The sequence below is a fragment of the Sus scrofa genome, chromosome 4, assembly GCF_054392235.1.
Source record: "Sus scrofa isolate SSC_HxYL_T2T_F1_AM1 chromosome 4, Sscrofa_HxYL_maternal_Yorkshire_Landrace_v2.0, whole genome shotgun sequence".
NCBI classification, from domain to species: domain Eukaryota; kingdom Metazoa; phylum Chordata; class Mammalia; order Artiodactyla; family Suidae; genus Sus; species Sus scrofa.
Window position 1 is genome coordinate 132504586 of NC_139386.1, and position 27468 is coordinate 132532053.

Consider the following 27468-nt stretch of genomic DNA (forward strand, 5'->3'; position numbering starts at 1 on the left):
CCACACTAAGAGAAAAATGCTTGAGATATGCTTGGCTTATACAATTTTGCTAACATTTGTGCCATGATTTTCTCCTTTCCTGTTTGCCAAGGGAACTTGTGCCACCCTAAGCAAACTTACACGTGGGGAGGCCCAAGGAAAGCTGGGGCGTGTGCTCAGAGGCGTGTGCTGAGCACTGGCCTTTCGCAGCCTCCTCTCACCCTGCGCCATCACCCCCGTTGGTGCTGTGCTCGGTGCTCCTGGCGTGACTCTGCGAAGGCAACAGCAGCACGGATCACTTTCATTTTCACTTTGAAGACAGCTCTTTACTGGGAGAGAGGACGAGCTTGTTCAGTCTTTTTTAGCCTTGACACTGGAGGGAGAGAGAGGTGGAAGGAACAAGTGAGACAGGCCACCGGAACCATTCTTGGACCCTTGGGGGTGGAGCAGGTATGTCCCTCTCTTTCGTGTGCAAACCAAGGTTGATTTCGGACTCAAAGTGACAACCGAGGAAGGACAGGAGTCCTGGTGTCTGGAGGGCAGGGGTCTGAGGCTGGCTTTAATCCAAGGGTGGGGTGGGGGTGGCGGTGGGGGAGGTTCAGCTTCTCTGGACCAGCAGGGGCGGCAAAATGAGGGTCAGGCACCGTGTGTCCTCCTGGCTGTCCTGCTCCTTGGCAGGGTCCTCATGGGAGTTGTCTGCCCTGCTTTCAAGCTCGGCGACTGGCAATAGAATTCAGAGAATAAGACAGTTCCTGCCAAGGAGGTTATAGGACTTATCATGTAAAGAGGTAGTTTCATTTTCATCTTTCTATTAGTCATACTTCCGAAAGCTTCACAGTGAGAGCTTTGTGAATATCTCTGTAGAGACAAATTTGGTCCCCACAGTGCTGAGCTTTATTAGTTAAAAATCACCATCTCTGGAGTTCCCTTGTGGAGCATGGGTTAAGGCTCTGGCGTTGTCACTGAAGTGGCTCGGGTTGCTCCTGCAGAGTGGGTTCGAACCCTGGCTGGGGAACTTCCACCTGTCCCGGGGGGGTGGGGGGCAGCCAGAAAAGATGACAGTCTCATCAAAACACTCTTTCTCTTCCTCTTTCTCTCTCCCCAGCTCCCCGCCCCCCGCCCCAGTTCTCTCTCTCCCCCTCCCTCTTGTATTTGCGGGTTGGTTTTCCATGGTTATATTCTGGTTATTTAGTCATTTTTCGCATTTAGAACATGTATAAGTCTGGATTTAACAATCCCTTTAGATGATTCTTCTGCAGATCAAATTTTGAAAACCAATCCTGAGCAGGACTGAAAAGCTGCATTTTGTGAATTTGAAGCTTAAAATTCTGTGGCTCATTCACAGCTAAGAAATCACGGAGCTGTTTTGCTTCTTTGGGGTGGAGTGTGTCTGTGTCTTTAGGAGCCAAGCGAGCAAAAGGGAAAGGACTCGCTCGGAGAAGAGTGCGCATGCTCGGAGCGAGGGGCACCCCCCAGGGCATGGTGACCCCCCCTTCCGTCTATTTCTAGTCCTGCGAGTGGTGGGCGGTTTTGATTCGGGGTTGAATGGTGGAGGGAGGACAGACCTGGCTGCAGTTGCTCCTCTTGCATCTTCCTGCAGCTTCCTCGTTGTCTCCTTAGAAGGGCTCCGGGGCTCGTGCTTTACCTCTGTGTATTCTGACGCCCCACGCGGAAGAACGAGCCGAAAGGAGCTGGGGCAGGGGCAGTGTTTGACTTGGCTGCTTTCTTTGTGGACCTTGTTTCTTAGTCCCTAGAGGTCTACAGTCTGTGTTGAAAAGCGTCCTGCGACGGACTGACCTGTTCAGTGCAATTCCTGCAGATCAGCCTCCATCTAATTCAACAGACATGTGCTGAAATCCTCTTTTGTGTTGCATGCTGCACTCAGACATAAGCTTATGGTATCTGATCTTATTATCGAAACCTCTTTCATTTTCCCACATTACCTCTGTCATTATCTTTTATAACTTAGGTTTCCATAGATGAAGCGCCTTGTTTAAGGCCACGTGAGGCGTAACTGATAGAGTTGGTATTTTTGGTTGTGGTATTTTTTTTTTTTTGATGGTATCAGATACATCTTGAATATCTGACCTATAAATATGAAACTGAATATTTGAGATATGTGAACATAATCTCATGCTTATATATTCTGATTCTGAAACGTGCATAGCAATTATAGGAAACAATATAATAGCAATAAAAATATGAGACCAGGACACCCATGGTATAATGGTGCTTTTAAGGCTTAACGTATTGGAGTTCCCATTGTGGCTCAGCAGTAGTGAACCCGGACTAGTCTCCATGAGGATGCAGGATCAATCCCTGGCCTCGCTCAGTGGGTTAAGGATCCAGTGGTGCAGTGAACGATCATGTAGGTCACAGACACAGCTCGGATCCTGTGTCGCTGTGGCTGTGGTGTAGCCAGTGGCTACAGCTCTGATTCAACCCCTAGCTCGGGAACTTCCATATGCCTTGGGTGTGGCCCTCAAAGGACCAAAAAAAAAGGACTTAACTTTCTATTTTTTAATTAGAAATTTTTTACTTTTTAAAAAAGTATTGTTGGAGTTCTCGTGTGGCGCAGTGGTTAACAAATCCGACTAGGAACCATGAGGTTGCGGGTTCGGTCCCTGCCCTTGCTCGGTGGGTTAACGATCCGGCGTTGCCGTGAGCTGTGGTGTAGGTTGCAGACGCGGCTCGGATCCTGTGTTGCTGTGGCTCTGGCGTAGGCTGGTGGCTACGGCTCTGATTAGACCCCTAGCCTGGGAACCTCCATATGCCGCGAGAGCGGCCCAAGAAATGGCAAAAAGACAAAAAAAAAATAAAATAAAAAATAAAAAAGTATTGTTGATTTACAAGGTTGTGCCAATTTCTACTGTACAGGAAAGTGACCCAGTCTACACACACACACACACACACACACACACACACACACACACACACACACACACACACACACATACATTCTTCTCATATTATCCTCCATCATGTTCCATCACAGGAGATTGGAGAGAGTTCCCTGAGCTATCCTGTAGTAGCTCACCTCTTTGTCTTCTGACAGTTTGATTATGTCTCAGCATGAATCTATAATTATCATATTTGAGTTTGTTAAACTTTTTGCGTTTGTAGATTCATGTCTTAGGGAATTTTTCCCTAAGACGTGAATCTTGCATAGGGAATTTTTTAGCCATCATTTCCTCAAATAACCTCTCTGTCCCACCTCCCTCTTCTGCTTTAGGGCCTCAGTCATGCACCTATCATTCTACTTGACCACCTCCTATGAGTCTCTTAGGCTATATTCCCTTTTTAAAAATGATTTTTCCTTCTGCTCCTGAAAACAGATAACTTCATATGTCCTGTCTTCAAGTTTTCAGATTCTTTCTTTTGCCTGCTCAAGTCTGATGCCCTCTAGAAAAACTGCAAATTCAGCTATCGTATTTTCCACTCCAGAATTTCTGTTTGGGTCCTTTTTTACTTTTATCTCTTGGGTGATTTTCTAATTTTGGGGACATATTGTTCTTCTGACTTTCTTTTGTTCTTTGTCTGCGTTTTCCTTTACCTTTTTGAGCATATTCTAAAAAGATTTTTTAAAGTCTCAGCCTAGAACATCCAGTGCATGTGTTTCTTCAGGGCTGTTGGTTGGTTGGTTGGTTGGTTTTTTACCACTTAATTTTCTTCCTGTGAATGGTCTGTATTTTCATGTTTCTTTGTATGGCTTTTGATTTTTATTGTTGTTGAAAATCAGGCATTTATAAAAGCAGTCACCTTTCCCATTCTTTGCATACTGGCTTTGTGCCAAGGGAGTCTTTCACTAAAAGCTTGCCCTTGGTTTTAAGGCTTGCAGTTAAGCTAAGGAGAAAACTTAAAGTCCTTTTAGGCTTTTCTGAGCATGTGTCTTCCTTGGAGCTAGGTGGCACTTTTTCAATTTTCCCATATATGTGCTACTTTTAAATATCTTAATTCCCCAAAGTGTCTCTGCTTGGGGCTTTTGATCACTTATTGCTTGTCTCCACCCTGAAAGGAAAAATTCAATTTCTCCTCTCAACTCACTGTTTTCCATACTTCTCTTCTGCTTACCACGTATGTGGGCATTTTTTCTCACTAAGAAATTATGACACTGGGTGACAAGAATTACTCCATACCCTACAAATGAAGGGCTCAATCCCACAAGACTGCCCCACCCCCCAGTCCCGATGCCCCAGCTGCAAGTCAGTGTCGTCCATTGCGCTTCTCCCTAACTGGCCCTCCACTGCAGCTCTCCACCGTCTCCTCCTCAGGTTCAGTACGTTGCTAGTCTGGTTTCGGAACTCGGGAACATCGTTTACTACTAGGTTACTGGTTTATTAAGACAAGATGCAACCCAAGAGCAGTAAGATCGAAGAGATGGACAGGGAACGGCACCAAGAAGGGAGTGTGGGGCCCCCATGTCCCCTCTGGACACGCCACCCTCTGGCCACCTCCACACGTCCATCAAACCAGAAGCCCTCTGAGCCCCTTCACTGGGGTTTTTAAATGTAGGCTTTATTAAATAGGCATAGTTGATTAAATCATTGGTCATTGGTGATTCATTCAACTTTCAGCTCTTCTCTGCTCCCCGGAGGTTGGGAATGTTCCCACACTCTAATAACATGGTTATTTTCCCTCGCAACCAGCCTCCATTTTTGTGATTATCTAGAAGCTTTCCAAACCCACCTCATTAATGTAAATCTGGGCGTGGTCGAAAAGGAGTTTGTTGCAAGTAACAAAATACTCTACAGAGCTATACAAAAGGTCCATCAACTTAGGACTGGGTAAGACTTTTGTAATTTCCATGAGACAAAGAATGTAACCTAGAATTGGCATACTAAGAGGTTCCCATCATTCCCTCAAATGATGGTGTTGGTTATGAAACACAAGATATTAACACTCTCCATAGTTTTGCTCAATAATAACAATAATAAAATTGATGTTATTTCTACTAGGCAGCTCTTCCAGGTTGGCAGGTTGCCATGGCATCTGGACCCAACATGACGGACCCCATCTGTCTGATAAAAAACAACAATGAGCTGCTGTCAGTGAACCAGGAAGCTCTAGAGATACTTGAGAAGATTTCTCAGCCCGTGGTGGTGGTGGCCATTGTAGGACTGTATCGCACAGGCAAATCCTACCTGATGAACCGTCTGGCGGGACAGAACCATGGTGAGGGTTATACTGGGTCAGGGGCCAGGTGCTTTCGCCCAGGTGATACCTCAGCTTCTTAGTTTTCTTCCTGTCTGCTGGATACTTACACTCCAGTACGTCTGACTTAGTAGCCCCTCAGCTGCTTAGATTTTCTGCCATCACTGAATGTCCACCCCCCTGGCAGGTTTCCGTCTGGGGTCCACAGTGCAGTCTGAAACCAAGGGCATCTGGATGTGGTGTGTGCCCCACCCCTCCAAGCCAGACCGCACCCTGGTCCTTCTGGACACCGAGGGCCTGGGCGATGTGGAGAAGGTAAGGCAGAAAGTCACGGAGAAATACTTTTTATTCTGGGTTCTCTCCCTATCCCTTCATGAATCTAGAAATTAACTGCCATGATCTATTTGTAAAATGTAAACCAACCATGGTAAATGAAGTGAACTGTGGTTTGGGTGAATAATTCCTAGGAAGAAATCACGCCATAGGAGGTAAAACCTTTTCTTGCTTGGCACTGTGTGCGTGACTTGTTTCATTCCATAAACAGCTACTGAACAGCAGAGTTCCAGGCCTTGGGGCTTAGAACTGCAGAGATCAGGGATGGACATACAGGTCCTGCCCTCAGAGAGTCTTTATTCCCACTGACAAGACCACACAATCGGATTTCATAGAGGGTGTCTGGGAGAGAAGCCGGCTGGATGGAGGGAGAGGTGGCACTGCCTTGCCGTCCTCAGCTTCCCCTCGCTCCCATGGGCGCTCTGGGCTGGAATGGCCCTTTGGAGGAATTCTGCCTTGGGACAAGGGTGTTGACCCCCGATGGAGAAGCTGCTTTGGGAGCCTTTAATGGAGAGGGCGGGCATCTGAAGAAGCCCTTCCACCAGCACTCCAACAGCTGGGGGCAAGTCCTCCAGTCTTGGCAGGTGATCCAGGCAGCACCTCCTGGTTCCCGCCACTTACAGTGAAGGGGAGGCTGCCCTGGAGGTTGGAGGAGAAACACCAACCCAGGCGTGAGGAAGGATCTCTGCGTCCCCTTCGTAGCTGCCAGATGAAGAGAGTATTTGAGGGTTGGAGTTAGGAGATGGGTTTACATTTTCTACGAAGTTCATCCACTGGTTACAGAGCATTCTGGAAAGCTGTGAGCTGCCTCTGAAGGAACTGCTTCTATTAAAAGCATGTGTTTTCCCACAGAAATATTTTAGGATAGATTTTTTTTGGTATTTTACCTTTCTATTAATGGATGAAATAAATTCTTTATCCTTTTTTTTTTTCACTTACTTTGTAAGCATTTGGAATCAGTACCTAAATTTCTTTTTTTTTATGTGCAAATTTTTATTTTTATGTATTTATTTATTTTGAAATTTTTATTTTTTTACAGAATAAAATACATACGTTTAAACACAATTACGTTCATACAGATTATTATATCATGGATCTTAAGAAACAGATTAAGTGACTCCCTCTGGAGAAGTGGAATGGAAAATATGCTGAGACAAATAGGAAATTTATTCTATACTTTATCCCATTTTGTATAGCTTTCATCCTTACTATTTAATATTATCTATTACATTTCAATTATTCTTTAATAATTAGCATTATATTAAAATTGTTATATTATGTAACTAAAATTTATAAAGAAGAAAGCCTTATATACCATTAAATATTTTATATAGCCTAATAAAAAGAATAACTTAACTGGGAAGAATAACAAAAATAATACACCCTCTGAAAATAAGTAAAATATAAAATGCATACGTTGGTTAAAAAACAGTGTAACTATATAAATATGTCCTCACAGTTTGTTACATCCTATGGATTCCTCAATAAAGGCATTACACCATTCTAGGTGATGTGATAAACAAGACATTATAGACCTTACATTGTACCATGGAGAGAAATGGTTATTAACAATACAATTGTAGAACTGTATTATTTAATTGCACAGTTGCATTATTTAATTATAATTATCATAAATTCTTTGATGGAGAGGAAATCAGAATCAGTTTTAAGGAGACTTCAGCATTCCAAGAATGATGTCAAATGAACCCCTTCATGGTGGATTATGCACTTATGTACTATGAGATATATTTCTTCTTCAGAGATTCCTTGTTTGTGTATCAATTGTAGATTTTTGTTTTGCAGTCATTCTAAAGATTTGATATAAGAGTCTATATGTATGAGATTGTTTTAAGTTGTTGTTCTCTCAATTGCAAGGTCATCTCCAGTGTCCTGCATTTGTACCCACCTCTTCTCATGATTTCTGATTGTGGTGGTATAATTGTGCATGGATGATTTCGTATCTTTACTGTATATGTACCTTTACTGGTGAGCCTTGTCATGTGTGGAATTTTTGTTTCCTGTTGCTGTCTTTTCTTTCTGCTAGAGAAGTTTCTTTAGTATTTGTTATAAGGCTGGTTTAGTGTTGCTGAATTCTCCCAACATTTGCTTATCTGTGAAGGTTTTGATTTCTCCTTCAACTCTGAATGAGAACCTTGCTGGGTAAAGTCATCTTGGTTGGAGGTTTTTTCCTTTCATCATGTTAAGTACATCATGCCCCTCCCTTCTGGCCTGCAGAGTTTCTGCTGAAAAATCTGCCAATAACCTTATTGGAGTTCCCTTGTATGTTACTTGTTTCTTTTCCCTGGCTGCTTTCAAGATTTTTCTCTTTGTCTTTAATTTTGGTCAGTTTGATTAATATGTATCTCAGTGTATTCCTCCTTGGGTTTATTTTATATGGTACTCATTGTGCTTCCTGGATTTGAGGGAGGGGTTCCTTTCCCATGTGAGGGAAGTTTTCAGCTATTACCTCTTGGAATATTTTTTCTGTCCCCTTCTCTCTCTCTTCTCCTTCTGGAACCCCTATAATACAGATGTTGGTGCGTTTAACATTGTCCCAGAGTTCTCTGAGACTCTCTTCATTTGTTTTCAATCTTTTTTCTCTTTTCTGTTCTGCATCCGTAATTTCCGCTAATCTGTCCTCCACCTCGCTTATGTGTTCTTCTGCCTCCTGTATTCTGCTGTTAGCTGCTTCTAGTGAGTTTTTTATTTCAGTTATTGTATTTTGCATCTCCTCTTGTTTAAGATTTATATCTTGTATCTCTTTGCTCAGTGTTTCCTGTAAGGTATCCATCTTTGCCTCCAGTTTCTTTCCAATGTCTTGCATCATCTTCAGCATCGACAGTCTAAAGTCTTTTTCCTGGAGGCTGAGAATCTCCTCATCGCTTAGCTGATTTTCTGGGTTTTTTCTTTCTCCCTCATCTGAGTTATAGTTCTCTGTCTTTTCATTTTTATAGGTTTTTGGTGTGGTGACCTTTTTACAGATAATAGAGTTGTAGCCTCTCTTACGTCTGGCATCTGCCCCCCTTGTGGCTGAAGTTGGTATGGGGGCTTGCTGTAGGCTTCCTGATGGGAGGGGCTGATGCCTGCCCACTAGTAGGTGGAGCTGATTCCTATCCCTCTGGTGGGTGGAGCTTTGTCTCTGGATGAGATTAGAGGCAGCTGTGTGCCTGAGGGGTCTTTAGGCAGCCTGTTTACTGAGGGGCGGGGCTGTGATCCCACCTGGATTGTTGTTGGGTGTGGGGCTTCTCAGCCTGACTGATGGGTGGGGCCAGATTTTCCCAAAATGGCCCCCTCCAGAGAAAGGCAGCTGCTGGATATTCCCGAGAGCTTTGCCTTCAATGTCCTTCCCTTATGACAAGCCACATTCACCCCTGTTTTCCCAGGATGTCCTCCAAGAACTGCAGTCAGGTTTGACCCAGATTCCTATGGAGACTTTGCTTTGCCCTGGGATTCAGTGCACGTGAAAGTCTGTGTGCGCCTTTTAAGAATGGGGTCTCCGTTTCCCCCCGTCCTGTGGAGCTCCTGTGCACAAGCCCCACTGGCCTTCAATGCCAGATGCTCCAGGGCCCTTTCTCCCAGTGCCAGATCCCCGCACGTAAGGGTTTGATGTGGGGCTCAGAACTCTCACTCCTGTAGGTGAGTCTCTGTGAACCAGTTAGTTTTCAGTCTGTGGAGCTTCCAACCCCAGAGGTATGGGGTTGTTTATATCGTGAAATCGCCCCTTCTACCTCTTGATGTGGCCTGCTCTTTTTCTTCTGGAGTAGGGTATCTTTTTTAAGGTTTCCAGTTCATTTGGGTGGAGATTGCTCAGTCTTTAGTTGTGAATTTTGTTGTTTTTAGGAGAGAAGTTGAGCTCCAGTCCTTCTATTCTGCCATCTTAATCCTGTCTGTCACTGCTTTGAAACTGTTATCTTGAAAGGACTAACTGTCATTTACGACATTGGCTTCTAAAATCTAAGAAAAGTAGGGAACATACAGTCACTTCCCATGAGCATTTATTGATTGGATATAATTTAAATACTCAGTTACGCCAACTATGGTATATTTTATATGGACTACAATTAATAAGTATGTGCATAATTAGTAAGTGCTAACACTCATTACTGATACGTAATTCCACACGAGGCACTATACTGGTTTTTCTGCACGTGATTTTACTTCATCCAGTGAGGTAAAAGAAAGCTCGGTGAAGCTTAGAAGACATTTACATATGAACAAATGTGCCTTCACAAGAAATGTCTTCGCAATTGTGAAAGCTGAAGTCTACGTCTGTCTTTAAAAAAGGTCTTTGCATGGTGAGTATGTCAGCTGAAATAAGAATAAAATAAGTGTGCGAATGAACTTCTAATTTGAGAGTAAGCCCTAAATCTCGTGTTCTAACGTGCCTTCTAGGGCGACCCTAAGAACGACTCGTGGATCTTCGCCCTGGCCGTGCTTCTGAGCAGCGTCTTCGTCTACAACAGCACGAACACCATCAACCACCAGGCCCTGGAGCAGCTGCAGTATCCTGCCAGGAACGCAGCCACCACGTCTCACTGAGCTATGGGAATGGAAATCGGGGCATTTGGTTTCCTCTGTCATTTGGTTTCCTCTGATGCAGCAGAGGGAACCCGCAGAAAAAGGCAGTGCTTATAATACTCTGATGTGAGAAAATATCGGAATTTTGTGGGCAAGGAGTTTCTTTCCCTTAACTACGTCCTAGTTATGTGGCAGAGCTCACGGAGCTCATCAGGACCAAGTCCTCGTCAGAAAACGATGGAGTGGAGGACTGCACGGAGTTTGTGAGTTTCTTTCCAGACTTTATCTGGATTGTTCGGGATTTCACCCTGGACCTGAAGTTGCATGGTCACCCTGTCACAGAGGATGAGTACCTGGAGAATGCCTTGAAGCTGATTCCAGGTATCAGAGCACGGCCTGGGCATCGGATGGTCCAGGATAGGGTGGGATCTGCTAAACCCGCTCCATCACCTCTGGGGTGGCTTTTGTATCTGAGACTCTTCAAAGTCTGTAGAAATAGTGGCTGGAAAGTGGTTGAAAAGCTCTAGGGACTAGAAATGACGTTCACTTAGGAAAAGCAAAGTGAAATTATTCAAAACCAATTTGTTTTGGTCGCACATGCAGCTTATGGAAGTTCCCAGGCTGGGGCTTGAATTGGAGCTGCAGCTGAGACCCACGCCACAGCGTGCAGCAGCGCCAGATCCTTAACCCACTGACTGAGACCAGGGATTGAATTTGCATCTTCACAGAGACAATGTGGAGTCCTTAACCTGCTAACTCACAAGGGAACTCCAAAACCAATTTGTTTTTTATACCATTTGTAACTCAACATCCAGATTATAGTGGATGCTAAAACCTTCTAACGACCAGACACACGTTCCTATTTTAGCTTCTGCTCTTCTCTGTTGTGGAAAAGAACGGACCTCATACTTGTTACATGAAATTCCAATGAAAAGTCTATTGAGTAACAAAAGTACATTTCACTTTTTTAGGTAGATATTATTCTTTTCAAGGAGGAACAAAACTTTCTAATCCTATGTAGTTGTATCATGTACAAAAAGACTTTATGTTGTAAGCATGAAGTGTGTGTCTTTTCCACCTATGCCTTTTTGATATTTCTGATAATTATTAGAACATTTGTTTTACCTTCCATGTCATAGCTTTCTCTCACTTTCCACATATCTACCCATGTTTCAATTACAAGATGATAAATTATTTTAACAGCATGAACACCATCAACCACCAGGCCCTGCATCTGGTGAAATCTTGAGAGAGATGTCATTTCTGATTTATTCATTCTTGCTTTCATGTTTCTGTGTATGCCTTCTCAAAACATGTATTGCGACAACGACTAGACAGAAGAGGACCACTGTCAAAGCAAATAGAACCCTCTACCTCAAGGAGTTTATAAATCATTGGTGACATCTTAAAATTATATTTTAGTTGCATTTAACCTTCAGTGGTTTTTGCTAAAATTAGCTAACTCTGTATGCATTATTTTTAGCATCAAAATAGATTTCCTTAAACAGGATGACATTCCTAAAATTCCAGGGGATATTGTCCATCATCCCTGGTGTAGGACTCTTCTTTTTCATCCCACGGCTCAATTTCTACGTGAGATTCAGCAGAGCAAAAGTTACATTTGGCCTTTCACTCTTGGAGCCGTGAGTACAGCAAGCATCTGAGACATGACTACGCTACCGCGTACAGGGCGGAAACAGCAGCCATGGGGTTATGTGCCGGCTGTCTCCCCAGATTCCTCTCCAGAGCTAGACCACTGGTGTTTGATGCAAAGAATGTCTGTGTTAAAGGGGCCGTAAGCATAAACCACAGCAAAGACACACACACACACACCTGTTGTCATAAACACCCTTTGGTTACCTGCCCCAAGACTCTTTCCACGCTAATCTGTTTTTCTCTCCCTCAGGCAATAATCCCAAAGCCCGAATATCCAATCTACCCAGAGAGTGCATCAGGCATTTCTTCCCAAAACGGAAGTGTTTTGTCTTTGACCGACCAACACATGACAAAGATCTCCTGGCCAATATTGAGAATGTGTCGGACGACCAACTGGATCCTAAATTCCAGGAACAAGCAAACAACTTCTGTTCCTACATCTTCACCAATGCAAAGACCAAGACGCTCAGAGATGGAATCACAGTCGTTGGGAAGCGTGAGTCTTTTTTTCCCCTGTTTTCCTGGAGCCTGATGCATGTTGAATATTTTGTATAACTGTGTTTTCCAGTACCTTTGTTTGATTCTACATGGAATTATGATTTTACAGACATGCATACTCCATGAAGAAATGGATATACTTATAATGATCTTACTTTAGGGGATTCACAAATCCTTCCCCCAAATTTCAAATCTGTGGCTTCCACTTATCTGAAAAATTCCTCCTCTGAGGAAAGAAAAAAAAAATCACTATCTAACAGCAGGCTATTCCATTTTCTCAGCGTAAGTCCTGTGTAGTCAGTGTTTTTCACAAGGAGAATGCAAAAGATATTTTGGAAGGTTAGATCAGTCCAAAAATTAATGTTTGTCCCTAAATCCCTCTTAGTCCCTAAATCCATTCAAAGGCTTAAACTTGGGAATAAATATAATCTGACATGCTGTCTCATTGAATACCCATGTACTCTATTTCGCTTTCAATTTTAATTTTTTTTTAGGTTTTTGTTTGTTTGTTTTTAGGGCTGCACCTGTGACATATAGAAGTTCCCAGGCTAAGGGTTAATAGGAGCTGCACTGCTGGCCTACACCAGAGCCACAGCAATGCCAGATCCTTAACCCACTGCGTGAGGGCAGGGATCCAACCCACCTCGTCACAGACACTAAGTTGGGTTTTTAACCCACTGAGCCACAATAGGAACCCCCTTTAAACTTTTAAAATGGAAAGCTATATTTTCCAGACACCCTTAGTTTGTTAGGTATAGATAGATTTTCAATGTTCTTAGCCCTGTGGCCTGGAAAACCATACAAGTGAAGAGTCGGGAGGAAAATGAAGGTGAGGACTGTTGAAGGAGGAAGGGGTGTTTGTGTGTGCGTGTGCGTGTGGCTTTAGAAATGTAGTTTCAGAATCCTGGATCTCACTGACGGAAAAGTTGCTATTTATCCCTTAAATTTCATGGCTTCTTCAGGGCTGGGGACTCTGGTGGTGGCATACATGGATGCCATCAATACCGGAGACGTTCCTTGTCTGGAGAACGCAGTGACAACCCTGGCCCAGCTGGAGAACTCAGCGGCCGTGCAGAAGGCGGCCGACCTCTACAGCGAGCAGATGGCCCAGCGACTGAGCCTCCCCACAGACACGCTCCTGGAGCTGCTGGAGGTGCATGCGGCCTGTGAGAGCAAGGCCATTGCGGTCTTCATGGAGCACTCCTTCAAGGATGACACGCAGGAGTTCCAGAAGATGCTGGTGGTAAGCTGTCTTACTAGTTGACATTTGTTCCCTCCTCCTCTTAAAGAATGGAGCCTAGAGGTGTCTTTATGGAACCTCTGCCCATCGCACACTTGAGAACGAAGCAGTCTGTGTCCTCATAGGGGTTAGCTTCCCAAAGGCATTTCCTTTTCTTTCCTGCCAAACCACAGGCAATTTCCCCGGGAGTCTCTCTGATCTCTGATGCAAAAGCGGTACAGGTATCTTCCTGAAGTAAATACTGCGATGGATTCCAAGCCTGTTCACAGCACCCAAAGTCATTCGTAAGCTGGTTTCTTTTTCTGTGCACACACTCCCGAGAGGCCCGGACCAACCTGCTCTCAGCAAACCCTCATTCCAGGCCATGTTCAACTTAGGTTTCCCCAAGTATCCTTGAAGATGGAATCACTGAATGTTGCAGCTGCAGGAACCACAGGGACTATGTGATGTAACGCCAAGCTTTCAGATGAAAAGCCTGAAGGGAGGCTAAGAAACTTGCCCTTCGTCTCCCCGGGTTTTCAGCGTTGGGAGCACATCAAGTCTTGTGACTGCTGCTTTATTCCACGGCCTCCAGTAGCACATGTTTCTCATGAGGACCGCAGACCAATCTCACCACCAGATTCCTTGAATGTTGTGTCCTCTGTTCCTTGTTTCTGGTGACATCGCTCTGCATTTCCCTTGCAGGAAATCATAAAGAATAAGAAGGAGGGTTTCGTGCTGCAGAATGAAGAGGCATCTGCCAAATACTGCCAGGAAAAACTTGATCAGCTTTCAAAGACCCTAATGAAAGGTATTTCTGCAGGAATGTTCTCTGTTCCTGGAGGCCATGAACTCTACAGGAGAGCAAAGACAAAGCTTGAAATGGAGTATTGCCAAGTGCCCAGGAAAGGAGTAAAGGTGAGGAATAAGGGGAGCCAGGGGAGCCTCAGAACAGGGTCAAAGGTGTCTCCCGAAAATGAAAGAGCACAGCAGCAGGTGTGGGTAATGAGAGAGTAGGGGGACATTATGATAGCTTTAACTCATAAGGTCCACACAAGGCTATTTATTCTTGAGGAGAGTATAAATGTCCATTCCCCCCAAATGATCATGGATTTCTAAAATCCACCAGAGATTTTAGATTTAACTTATTCATTTATTTATCCAACAACATGATAATTGATATGCCAAGAACTGATGATTCATAAATCAGAGTCTTTGTATTCAAGGCTGATCAAAGCGAGAGAGCAAGTCCAAGATAATTACATACAAAGTTATGACACTCGTGAACCCATGAAAATTGGCTACATAGGTGATATTAACAAATGTGATAATAAAAAGGTAATAATGATAAAAATAATGCAACTAAGGGGCATCAAGATTGCAGAGGAGTAAGATGTGGTTCTCACTTCTCCAAACACATAAAAAAATCCATCCAGGAGTTCCCACTATGGCTCAGTGGTTAACAAACCCGACTAGGAACCATGGGGTTGTGGGTTCGATCCCTGGCCTCACTCAGTGGGTTGGGGATCCAGCGTGGCCATAAGCTGTGGTGTAGGTTGCAGATATGGCTTGGATCCTGCATTGCTGTGGCTGTGGTGTAGGCCGGCGGCTATAGCTCCGATTAGATCCCTAGCCTGGGAACCTCCATATGCCATGGGAAGCAGCCCTAGAAAAGGCAAAAAAAAAAAAAAAAAAAAAATCTGCATGTAGAATGATTGACTCAGAACATCTGCTGAATGCTGGCAGAAGGCCTTAAACCTCCAAAACAGGCAAGAAACCCTCCACATAACTAGGTAGAAGGAAAAAAAAAAAAAAAGGAACAAAAGAGAGAGAGAAAAGAAACCAGGAATCAGGACGGGACCAGTACTCCTTAGAGTAAGCTGTGAAAAGGAAAATAACCTGCACCCTGGGGAGGCCATGGGCCTGGGGGCGGGGAGGGTGGAATTTCAAAGCCTCAGGAAAAATGCAGCTGCTGGACTGAGGAGGGAAAAGCAGAAAGAGAACTGCAAGGACCATCGGTACTCCCCTGCCCCCAACACCACAGCCTGAGACACTCAGGTGGGGCTAGGCATTGAGACTTAGGCTTTGGAGGTCAGTCCTGGGGAGAGGACTAGGGTTGGCCATGTGGAGACAGCCTGAGGGGCTAGGGAGCAGTTTGCCACAGGCTGGGGTGTGAAGTGCCACAGCTGAGGGAACCTGGGAGGGGGTCTAGGCCTGTAGGAGAAGCAAGGTGCCATCATTGGGGAGGGCAAGAGGAGGAGGGGTGGGACACCATAGGAATCTCTTTCTTTGCACTTGTGCAGGCTCTCAGGCAGCAGGATGCCTCTTGCATGGGCTATTGGCAGTGGAGGCAAACTGCTGCAGGCATCTCAGACTCCAGAGATAGGCATGGCCCACCACCACTAGGGTCTGTGAACAGGCACCATCTGCAGCCCCAGTCACCTCTGAGTTCACCTCGGAAGTGGGCACTGCATCCGAGCATCACCTGTTGCCCTCACTCCCCTGGGAACATACATGCCCTGCTGCTGCCACTGCCAAAGGCTCTGAGCACTGCCTACACCTGCCTGAGGGTCACTGCCACTTCTCAGAGCCCTGCAACCAGGAGCAGCCTGTGCCACCTCTCTGCTGGTTCTCACCACTGTCAAGGGCCTAATAACCAGGCACTGGCTACTAGCCCTGCCCATTGCCTCAATCTTCTTGTAAGAAGGCACAGGCCTTACAATGGCACATGCCTATCCAGGGGATAACAGCCTGCACACACTGAGGAAAGAGACAGCAAGCATCCAAACCAAAACAGCCTTCTCTCTCTCTCTCTCTCTCTCTCTCACACACACACACACACACACACACACGAAGACCTTGCAAACTACTCAGGAACACCCTTGCATAAAAACAGCCCTTCAGGACTACACTGGCTATCTTATCTAAACTCACAGAATAAGAAAAATATAAGCAAAATAAAGAAACTCATGAACCATTCCAAGTTAAAAGAACAGGAGAATTCCTGTGAAGGAGTAAACAATGAAACAGACTTCTGCATCCTGACACCAAGTTCAAAAAAGGAGATAGTGAAAATACTGAAGGAATTAAGAGTGGATATGAACAGTGAGGCAGATTACTTTAGAAAGGAGCTATAAAATATAAGGAAGAGCCAAGAAAAATTAGAAAATTCATTTGCAGAGATGCAAACTGAGTTAAAGGCACAGAAGTGCAGGATAAATAATGAGAGAAACAAATAAGTGGCTTGGAAGATAGAAAATGGAAATCATCCAATCAGGACAGCAGACAGAAAACCAAGTGAAAAAACATGAAAGCAATATAAGAGATCTTTGGGACAATATAAAGAGGTCCAATCTACATACAATAGGTATTCCAGAAGGTTAAAAAAAAAGGGATTGAAAATATATTTGAAGAAATTATGCCTGAAAACTTTCCAAATCTAAAAGAAATGGATATCAAGATACGGGAAACACAGAGGGCCCCAAACAAGTTGAACACAAACCGACACACACCCAGTCATATTATAAGAAAAATGGCAACAATTAAGGAGAGGATTCTACAGGCAGCAAGAGAAAAACAAAGAGTTAATTATAATGGAATCCACACAAGGCTCTAAGCTGATTTCTCTTCAGAAATATTACAGGCCAGAAGAGAGTGGCAAGATATATTCAAAGTTCTCAAAAGGAAAAATCTGCAGCCTAGAATCCTCTACCCAGCAGAATATCATTTAAAATAGAAGGAGAAATAAAGAATTTCTCCAACAAACAAAAACTAAAAGAGTACAGCAATGCTAAATCAATTCAAAAAGAAATACTTAAGGTCTCTTCTTAATAGAAAAGAAGTAAGAAGATATAGGATGGACAAAATCACAACTGGAATGTAATCACTTCAATAAGCCAGTACACAGATCTAAAAGGAAAAAAACCTATTTGTCAAAGTGACAATAAATACAAGGAACAGCAAAAGAATAAACATGACAATGTCATAAAAGGACATCAAAATCATAAAATGTGGAGAAGGAAACTAAGAAAATCTAGATACTTTTTTTAAAGAACATGTCTGAGCCTTTATGATTTTTAGGCTAAAAAAAGCAGATATAGGAAAGGGTTAACATACTTGAGAAACAGGGCAATCACAAATCAAAACCAAAAACTACATTCACAAGAACCAAAAGGAAAAGGACACAAACATTTAAAAAAAGGAGATAATTTAACAAATAAACAAACAAAAAAGCAACAAAGGAGAAACAAAGACTCCAACTGGAAAACAAGGTTTGAAATGGCAATAAAAACATATTTACCAGTAAGTACCTTAAATGTCAATGGACTGAATGTTCCAATCAAAATACATACAGTGGCAGACTGGATTAAAAAAATGAGAGCCTACAATATGCTGACTGCAAGAATCTCACCTTAGGGCAAAGGACACAGGTAAATTGGTCATGAGGGAATGGGAAAAGATATTTCATGTGACTGGAAAAGACAGGAAATCAGAAGTTGCTATACTCAGATCAGATGAAATAGACTTTAAAACAATGGCCATAAAGAAAGAAAAAGAAGGGCATGATTTAATAATAAAGGATCAATTCAAGAATAGGATAGTACACTTGTCAATATAAATGCCCCTAATATAGGAACACCCAAATACGTACAACAAATACTAACATATATAAAAAGAGAAATTGATGGGGAAAAATGATATTAGGAGATTTTAACACCTCTCTAGACAGAAAATCTATAAGGCAACAGAGATCCTAAAAGACACAATAGAAAAATTAGACTTAATTGATATGTTCAAGACATTACATCCCAAAAAAAAAAATCAAACTATATAGTCTTTTCAAGTGTACATGGAACATTCTCAAGGATTGACCACATACTGGGGCACAAAGCTAACTTCAACAAATTTAAGAGTATAAAAATTACTTAAAGCATCATCTCTGACTACAGAGGCTTGAAACTATAAATCAACCATAGGAAAAGAAATGAGAAAAACCTGACTACATTGAGACTAAATAACATGCTACTAAAAAACTGATATGTCAAAGAGGAAATCAAAAGGGAAATTAAAAAATACCTCGAGACAAATGACAATGAAAAAAACAACCATTTAAAATCTATAGGATGCTGCAAAAGCAGTCCTTAGAGGGAAGTTCGTAGTGATACAGGGCTTCTTCAAGAAAAATCTCAAATCAACAATTAACAGACAACCTAAAAGAATTAGAAAAATAAGAACAAACAAAACCTAAAGTCAGCAGAAGGAAGGAAATCATAAAGATCAAGTGGAAATCAATAAGACAGAGTTCAAAAAGCAATAGAAAAAAATCAATAAAACCAAGAGCTGGTTCTCTGAAACAGTAAACCAAATGGACAAACATCTGGTCAGACTCACCAAGAAGAAGCGAGAGAGAACCCAGATAAGCAAAATAAGCAATGAACAAGGGAAATCTCAACAGATTCTGCAGAAATACCAAAAAAAAAAAAAAAAACCAATATAATACTATGAACAATTTTGTGCCAACAAATTTGACAACCTAGAAGAAATGGACAACTCTCTAGAGACTTACAGCCCACCAAAAAAACTTTATTAAGAAGGAATAGATTATTTAAATAGACCCATCACTAGAAATGAAATTGAATATGTAATAAAAACACTCCATACAAATGAAAGTCCAGGACCAGATGGCTTCACAGGTGAATTCTACCAAACATACACAAAGAAGAACTTACACCCGTCCTTCTTAAACTTTTCCAAAAGGTTGAAGAAGGAACACTGCCAAGGATATTCTATGATACCACAATAATCCTAATACCAAAACTGACAAATATACTACTAAAAAAAAAATTATGAGCCAATATCTTTGATGAATATAAAGGAAAAATTCTCAATAAAATTCTAGACAAACAAATACATAAAAAAGATCATACAGCATGACCAAGTGGTTTTCATCTCAGGTTCACAAGGATGGTTCAACATAGGCAAATCCATCAAAGTCACAGACCACATTAAAATAGAAAAGTCAAAAACCACATGATCATCTAAATAGATGCAGAAAAAGCACTTGACAAAATCCAACATCCATTCATGATAAAAACTATTACCAAAGTGGGTGTAGAGGGAACATATCTTAACTAATAAAAGCCATTTATCTATTTATTTGTGGGGTTTTTTTTTTTTTGGTCTTTTTTTGGCTTTTCTAGGGCCACACCCACAGCATATGGAGGTTCCCAGGCTAGGGGGTCTAATCGGAGCTGTAGCTACCAGGCTATGCCAGAGTCACAGCAACGCGGGATCTGAGCCATGTTTGTGACCTACACCACAGCTCACAGCAACACCGGATCCTTAACCTACTGAGCGAGGCCAGGGATCAAACCTGCAACCTTGTGGTTCCTACTTAGATCTGTTAACCACTGAGCCATGATGGGAACTCCAATAAAAGCCATTTATGACAAACCCACAGACAATCTATTACTCACTGGAGCAAAAGCTGAAAGCCTTCCCACTAAAGTCTGGACCAAGAAAAGTATGCTCACTCTTACCACATTTATTCAACATAGTATTGGAAGTCCTAGCCACAGCCATCAGGCAAAGAAAAGAAATAAAATGTATCCAAATTGGAATAGAAGAGGTAAAATTGTCACTGTATAGAGATGACATGACACTATGTATAGAACACCCTAAGGACTCCACACAAAAACTACTTGAACTGATCAATGAATTCAGCAGAGTAGCAGGACACAAGATTAACATTCAGAAATCAGTTGCGTTTCTGCATACTAACAATGAAATACTAGAAAAGGAACATAAGATAACAATACCTTTTCAAATTACACCCCCCCAAATTAAATAGGAATAAACCTGACCAAGGATGTGAAAGTCTTATATGCTGGGAACTATAAAACATTAATCAAGGAAATTAAAGAGGATTCAAATAAATGGAAAAATATTCCATGACCCTGGACTGCAAGAATTAATAGTTAAAATGGCCATGTTACCCAAAGCAATCTACAGATTCAATGTGATCCCTATCAAATTACCCGTGACATTTTTCAGAGAACTAGAACAAACAATCCAAAATTTATATGGAATCACAAAGGACCCAGAATTGCCAAAGCAATCCTGAGGGGGGCAGAGGAGGGGAACAAGCAGGAGACATAACTCTCCCAGACTTCAGGCAATATTACAAAGCTGCAGTAACCAAGAGAGTGTGGTACTGGTACAAATACACACATAAGAACCAATGGAACAGAATAGAGAGCCCAGAAATAAACCCAGTCACCTGTGGTCAATTAATCTTCGACAAAAGAGGCAAGACTATAAACTGGGAAAAAGACAGTCTCTTCAGCAAGTGGTGCTGGTAAAACTGGACAGCTGTATCTAAACCGATGAAACTAGAACACATCCTCACACCATGTACAAAAATAAACTCAAAACAGCTTGAAGACTTAAGCATAAGATAAGACGCTATAAAACTCCTGCAAGAGAACATAGACAAAACATTCTCTGACATCGACTCTACAAATGTTTTCTTAGGTAGTCCCCCAAGGCAATAGAAATAAAAACAAAAATAAACCAAAGCGACCTAATCAAACTGACAAGCTTTTGCACAGCGAAGGAAACCATTCAAAAAAAAAATGAAAAGACTACCTACAGAATGGGAGAAAATATTTACAAACAATGCAAACTACAAGCGTGTAATCTCCAAAATATACAAACCACTCATACCACTAAACAGCAAAAAAAAAAAAAAAAACCCCCAAAATCAACCCAGTTGGGCAGAAGATCGAAATAGATATTTCTCCAAGGAAGACATACAGATGGCCAACAGGCACATGAAAAAATGCTCAACACCAGTAATTATTAGAGAAATGCAAATCAAAACTACAATGAGGTACCATCTCACACCAGTCAGAATGGCCATCATTAATAAGACTGCTAATAACAAATGCTGGAGAGGGTGTGGAGAAAAGGGAACCCTTCTGCACTGTCAGTAGGAATATGTAAACCACTATGGAAAACAGTATGGAGGTATCTCAGAAAACTAAACATAGAACTACCTCGTGATCCAGCAATCCCACTCATGGGCATATATCCAGACAGAACTTTCATTCAAAAAGATATATGCAACCCAATGTTTATTGCAGCACTATTCATGATAGCCAAGACATGGAAACAACCTAAATGTCCATCAGCAGATGAACAGATTAAGAAGATGTGGTATATACACACAAAGGAATAATACTCAGCCATAGAAAAGAACAGGATAATGCCATTTTCAGCAAAATGGATGGAACCAGAGATTCTCATACTAGGTAAAATAGGTCAGAAAGAGAGGTATCATGTGATATCGCTTACATGTGGACTCTAAAACATGGCATGCATGAACCTATCTACAGAACAGGGAGACTCAACCGACATGGGCAGCAGACTTGTGGTTGCCAAGGAGGAGGGGATGGAGTGGAATGGACTGCGAGTTCGGGGTTGATGGATGCAAACCTTAAAAACGGGTAGCTAATGAGGTTCTGCTGTATAGCAAAGGGACAAACGATGTCCAGTCACTTGTGATGGAACATTATGAAAGAGAATATGAGAAAGAGGGTGTATAGCTGTATGACTGGGTCACTTTGACGTACAGCAGAAATTGACAGAATAATGTGAATCAGCTGTCGTAAAAATTTTTTAAAATAATTCAACGAAGATATGTTGACCTCTTCTTGCCTAGAGCCATAGGGCTAAGCTTGCCCCCTAGTCTCTTTAATCCTTCAAATCATATTAAGAAGCATCTGTGTTTATCGTTAACATTTTACAGATCTGAACTGAGAGGCGTAGGCAGGTTAAACCAACTTGTCTAAGTTACAGCCAGTAAGTGGCTGAGGTCATCGGCGGCACAGTGTGTGGAGCTGTTTCACACCGGGAGGCAAATCTATAGAAGCCCCAGAGATTGGGAGTTTATAGAACTGGATGTATCTCTGACTAGCTGGTCCCTAAGGTGGGTAGAGGGCGGCAGCCTTGGGTCAGAGACCAGAGACAGACAGGTGCCTCTAGGAGCCTAGACTGTTTGTAGGGAACAGCTACAGGATTTTAAACAAGGAGCAGCACGTCTCTGGACATCCTTGTCTTGGCAGCACTCCTCTCCCCAGTGGACATTGAGTTCCCTACTTGTGTCTTCGTTCCTCAGGCCGACAAGGTCCTCCAGCGCTTCCTGCAGTCACAGGTGGCAATAGAGAAATCCATCCTGCAGGCAGATAAAGCCCTCACTGATGGGCAGAAGGCCATAGCAGGTATGGGCTCTGCTCACCGTGGGATGGGTCGTTCCTACAGGGCCCTCTGGCTGCTGGGAGAGCAAAACCTTCCTGATACAAGCAGCTTCCTCTCCTTCTGTGGAACAACTCTGCCATGTCTGACACCTGCAAGGGGAGTCGGGCGTGGACGTGGTTGGACAGCAGCCAGGCAGAGCCTTCCCATCAACTCTGAAATGTCTCTGGGTGGGGTGGACACGGGGACAATTTGGGGTTTCCCAGCCTCCCCTTCCAGTTTGGTTTCTGAGCTCAGGAGGGTTGAGATCAGTCCTCACGTTATTTTCGTTCCTCTCTAAACCTTCCTGGGGCAGAGGAGCGGGCCAGGAAGGAGGCAGCGGAGAAGGCGCAGGAGCTGCTGAAACAGGAGCTGCAGGAGCAGGAGCAGCAGGTGGCAGCTCAGCAGAGGAGTTTCCAGGAAAACATAGACCAGCTGACAGAGAAGCTGGAAAAGGAAAGAGCAAACATCCTGAGAGAGCAGGATAAGATGTTGGAGCATAAGCTGAAGGTAAGTCAGGCTGTGCCTCGTAGCGCCTGCTGGGCATTCCCCTGGCACCTCAGGAAGGGGTGGTGAAGGTGACAGCAAGCCCTCGGGGTGGGGGGCAGCACTGCCGGGTACTGCTGGTGATTACTTAGAGCCCCGAAGCCTCTGATTCCTCCCAAAGCCTTTGAACTCGACTCTCTAGTAGACTCCGGAGAATTCAGCATGAGGATGTTGAATAGAAACAGGGTTTGGATGGCTGTTTGGGGAATTTTAAAATGATACGGTGAGGTTGATTATACGGATATTCGAACCACACCTATCTAACATGAGCGGCACTGATCTGCTTTACCAAGACCACAGCCAATGACCAGGAACCCTGCTGCCACCCAAGCCCTGAGGCTGATCTGCGCTGACATAAAAGGATCAGAAACATCCAGGCCTTAGTAGCAGGGAGGTGACAGCTTCTCCCCTTGCTGCATCGTCTGCAGGTGTGATGGGTACCCAAGCTCCCGTGAGGCATAGAAGGAATTCTCTCACTGTGCACGTAGCGTTTATAGCAGTCTCTGCCTTGGGTGACCCGCCACCCTGAGTGGGACGGAGAAGTAGTGCAACCAGACCGCGGCCACCTCCCACCCGGCAGTTTTTGCCTGGGACAAAATCCCCTTGTCCTCATGTCAGCTTAGACTCCCGGTAAAACCTGACAGTGGCTTTTATTGTAAGGCTCTAAACTCTGCTTTCTCTTACTGTCCAAGTCAAACAAGGAGATATTTTTTATTACACAACTCTCCTTTCATGACTGAGTAAGGGAGAACAATCAGAAGAGTAAAACAAAGATAGTTTGATGAAGTTTGAAGATTTGACACAATCCTCGAAAAAAATCTAAACATTTTTAATGTATAAAGTTTTGCTTTTAAGTTAAAAAGTGGATTTAAAATGTTTGTTTCCCTTTTCCCTTTTTTTTTTTAGGTCCAGGAAGCTCTACTCAAGGAAGGATTTAAAAAGAAGTCCCAGGAGATGAATGCAGAGATACAGCACTTGAGAAATATGATCGCCAGGAATCAAGATACTGAGACGTCCTGGATTACAACAGCCTTGCATGCATTCGGCAGGGAGATGGCATCAGTACTGTTTTCTCCATCTAAACTTCTTGATTACATTGTGAAAGGTGTGAGCTCACTATATAAAAAGTAGCTCTCCTTTTAAAGAAATTATACATACATAATATGTATACATGCTCTGACCCATGTTGGTGTGTATGCATCTCACTTTTATTCAGCAACACTTTAAGTATAAACAGTAGCTATTAGAGGAGATTCATTCCTGGCCCACATTAGATATGGACTCTTTGATATAGCGTGTTCACTTTTAGGAAATGAATGTGTGCAAATCATATATGTGTATGTTTATGTATGTGTGTGTATATACATATTCATACATACTTATACAAGAGGTCCACTGAGGCAACGCTTTCAGTGGCAAAAGATTGGAAATTCCTTAAATGTCCATCTGTATAAATTGGTATTATACATTTTGCATGTACACGTACTGGAATCCTATGTGGCCAGTAATTAAATGGACAGTGGGTCTCTACTTGGGTCACATAGAACCATCTTGAAGATACACCGTAGAGTGAAAATGAGGTACAATGTGGGTTGCATAATCTGTTCTCTGTAAAATAGACACTCACGGCGTGTGGTCATATATTGTGGCCAGAGACCATCTCTGGAAGATTGATTAGAAACTGGTGGTGTTGGTTCCTGTCGGGGAACCATTTGGTATCAGCGATGGAAGGAGCACAGGCTTTTTATCACACACTCCTATCGTTTCAGTTTTGTAAAGAAAGCTTGTATTACCACTTCTCAAATAACAAAGGAAACATAAGTATAATACTAATTCTGATCATAGTGATAAATGGAGTGTGGTACTGACTATTAGAGGAGGCAACTGCTCATTCCCTCTAGAAATGACATCGGCCTGTTCAGAGAGTCAGAGCAGAACACTGGAAAGCATAAAGTTTGCCTCCCAATCTCGTTTTCTTGTTGGTTTTGGCTTTTAAGCCTCTATATTTGCTTCAAAAAGGCATAAACTGGAGTTCCTGTCATGTCTCAGTGGTTAGCAAGTCTGACTAGCATCCGTGAGAATGCGGGTTTGATCCCTGGCCTCGCTCAGTGGGTTAAGGATCCGGCGTTGCCATGAGCTGTGGTGTAGGTCGCAGACATGGCTCGAATCCTGAATTACTGTGGCTGTGGTGTAGGGCGGCGGCTACAGTTCCGATTGGACCCCTAGCCTGGGAACCTCCACATGTCGTGGGTGCGGCCCTAAAAAGACCAAAATAAATAAATAAATAAATAAAGGCATAAACTTTCCTGTTACGCTCTGATATCTCAGCTAGAGTAGCCTTACTTCATATCTCTGATTCACTCTTTTCAGGTGTTAGAAGCAAATACTGAACATTAGGAATACGCACTGGTGAGAGGAATCCAATAGCTCTTAGAAATTCAGTGGTGGCCTCTGTGCCGCAGGCAAGCACCAAGGGGCAATGTACCACTGCAGAGTCAGAGGCCCTGACAGTATTGGAGATGAGAAACCCTGACACATTGAGGCCAGATGTTGGCCTTTAAACATCAGAAGCCAAGTCCGCACATGACAGTGATGCGAATCACGGCCTGTCTAAGCTCAGGCTGCTGCATCCAATTAGCACAGACCGGGTGGCTTCACAAACATTTGTTTCTCCCAGTTCTGGAGGCTATGAGTCCAAAAGCTGTGTGCCAACATTGCTGGGTTCTTGGTAAGGGTGCTTTTGCAGTTTTACAGAGGGCACCTTTCCTAACGTGTCTTCATACATGGGGGGGGGGGTGCGGAGAGGAAGAGTCTCTTGATTCTTTGTTATAAGGGCACTAATCAGAGTCATGAAGGCCCCACACTCCTTACCTAATTTCTTCCCCAAAGCCCCACTCCCAAGTACATCGGGACACTGGGAGTGAGAGTTTCCTCAGACAAATTTTGGAGAACACAGCCTTTCAGTCCATAACATGGTTGGCGTGGCAGCCCGCCGGACCTGACCGGAGAAAATTCTGAAGACGGCAAATTGAACAAGGTGTCTGTCGATTCCAAAGGGATGGGGAGGAAACAATCAAGTGGCATCTAGGACGTTTATCAGGAGGCTGAGAGGTGGCCTCAATAACAAAGTCACAAGCCCTAGACTTGGTCTAAGCCAGTTTCAGACCATGAATACATCTCCTGAGGGGAGGGCAGGATCCCAAGACAAAGCATCCTGAAATGCCAGGACAAGGTCAAATGACAACGACCTTCCCCGTCCCCCTTCTAGGGGACCTTGGACATTAAGTTGGTACCTGTGTGCTGGGAATTGGGAATATGCCCAAGTGTTTTGAGGAAGAGCAGTCATCTGTAGGCATCCTTAAGCAGCCCCTTCCTCCAGGCTTTTCCTTCTGCCTTGGGGGTTTCTAACCCTGCAGTACCAATTATGAGGTTGGGATTTGTTTGCATAGAAATAGTTTTAATCTTTCCAGCTCATAGCTCCCCCTGAGTGCTGATTTTGCCCTTAGGTGACATTTGGCAATGTCTGGAGACATACTTGGTTGTCCCAACTGCTTGGTTAGCCCTCTCCTCTGGAGAATTCCCGTTGAATGAAAGGAGCTGCTCTGCCCAAAGTGGATGGCTCACAGGCAATGCCTGACATAGGGGACAGATGTCCAGCCCTTTGCTTCCTGCATTGCTGTGGCTGTGTCATAGGCCGGCAGCTGCAGCTCCGATTCAACCCCTAGCCTGGGAACTTCTATACGCTGCGGGTGGTGATGGTGGTGATGGTGGTGATGGTGGCGATGGTGGCGATGGTGGTGATGATGGTGACGATGGTGATGATGGTGACGATGGTGACGATGGTGGTGATGGTGGTGATGGTGATGATAATGGCGATAGTGGTGATGGTGGTGATGATGGCGATGGTGATGGTGATGATGATGATGGCGATGGTGGTGATGGTGATGATGATGGTGATAATGGTGGTGATGGTGATGATGATGGTGATGATGTTGATGGTGATGATGATGGTGATGATGATGGTGACAATGGTGGTGATGGTGGTGATGATGGTGATGATGTTGATGATGGTGATGATGGTGATGATGATGGTGACAATGGTGGTGATGGTGGTGATGATGGTGATGGTGGTGATGGTGGTGATGGTGGTGATGGTGGTGATGATGATGATGGTGATGATGATGGCGATAATAGTGGTGATGGTGATGATGATGGTGATGATGTTGATGGTGATGATGATGGTGACAATGGTGGTGATGGTGGTGATGATGGTG

General features: G+C 43.4%; 2 protein-coding genes across 7 annotated transcripts in view; one reads left to right on the forward strand and one right to left on the reverse strand.

The window, feature by feature from the left end:
• GBP2 (guanylate binding protein 2, interferon-inducible) overlaps window positions 1–27468 on the reverse strand; it is a 264757-nt gene that overhangs the window by 33175 nt on the left and 204114 nt on the right. Inside the window, exon 15 of one of the 3 annotated variants that reach the window (XR_014842735.1) lies at window positions 8419–9417. The exons of the other annotated variants lie outside the window; for them this stretch is intronic. The gene's annotated coding sequence lies outside the window, so the exon portion shown is untranslated. Of the gene's footprint in view, window positions 1–8418; window positions 9418–27468 lie in introns of those variants that run through there. 3 annotated transcript variants of the gene reach the window in all.
• Window positions 295–25495, forward strand: LOC100523310 (guanylate-binding protein 6). Of its 4 annotated transcripts, none has more exons than XR_014844855.1 (11): window positions 295–429; window positions 4935–5151; window positions 5318–5445; window positions 9856–9965; window positions 10166–10362; window positions 11888–12133; window positions 13098–13378; window positions 13549–14272; window positions 22533–22635; window positions 22965–23158; window positions 24101–25495. XR_014844855.1 is itself a non-coding variant. In XM_005663706.4 (11 exons), exons 2-11 carry the CDS (start codon window positions 4962–4964, stop codon window positions 24323–24325), a joined length of 1887 nt encoding a protein of 628 aa, XP_005663763.4. In that variant the 5' UTR covers window positions 295–429; window positions 4935–4961; the 3' UTR covers window positions 24326–25495. The 4 variants fall into 4 exon arrangements, 2 of the variants coding, with proteins under 2 accessions (XP_005663763.4, XP_020945970.2); XR_014844854.1 differs by having other exon boundaries at window positions 14178–14272; XM_005663706.4 differs by having other exon boundaries at window positions 14060–14272.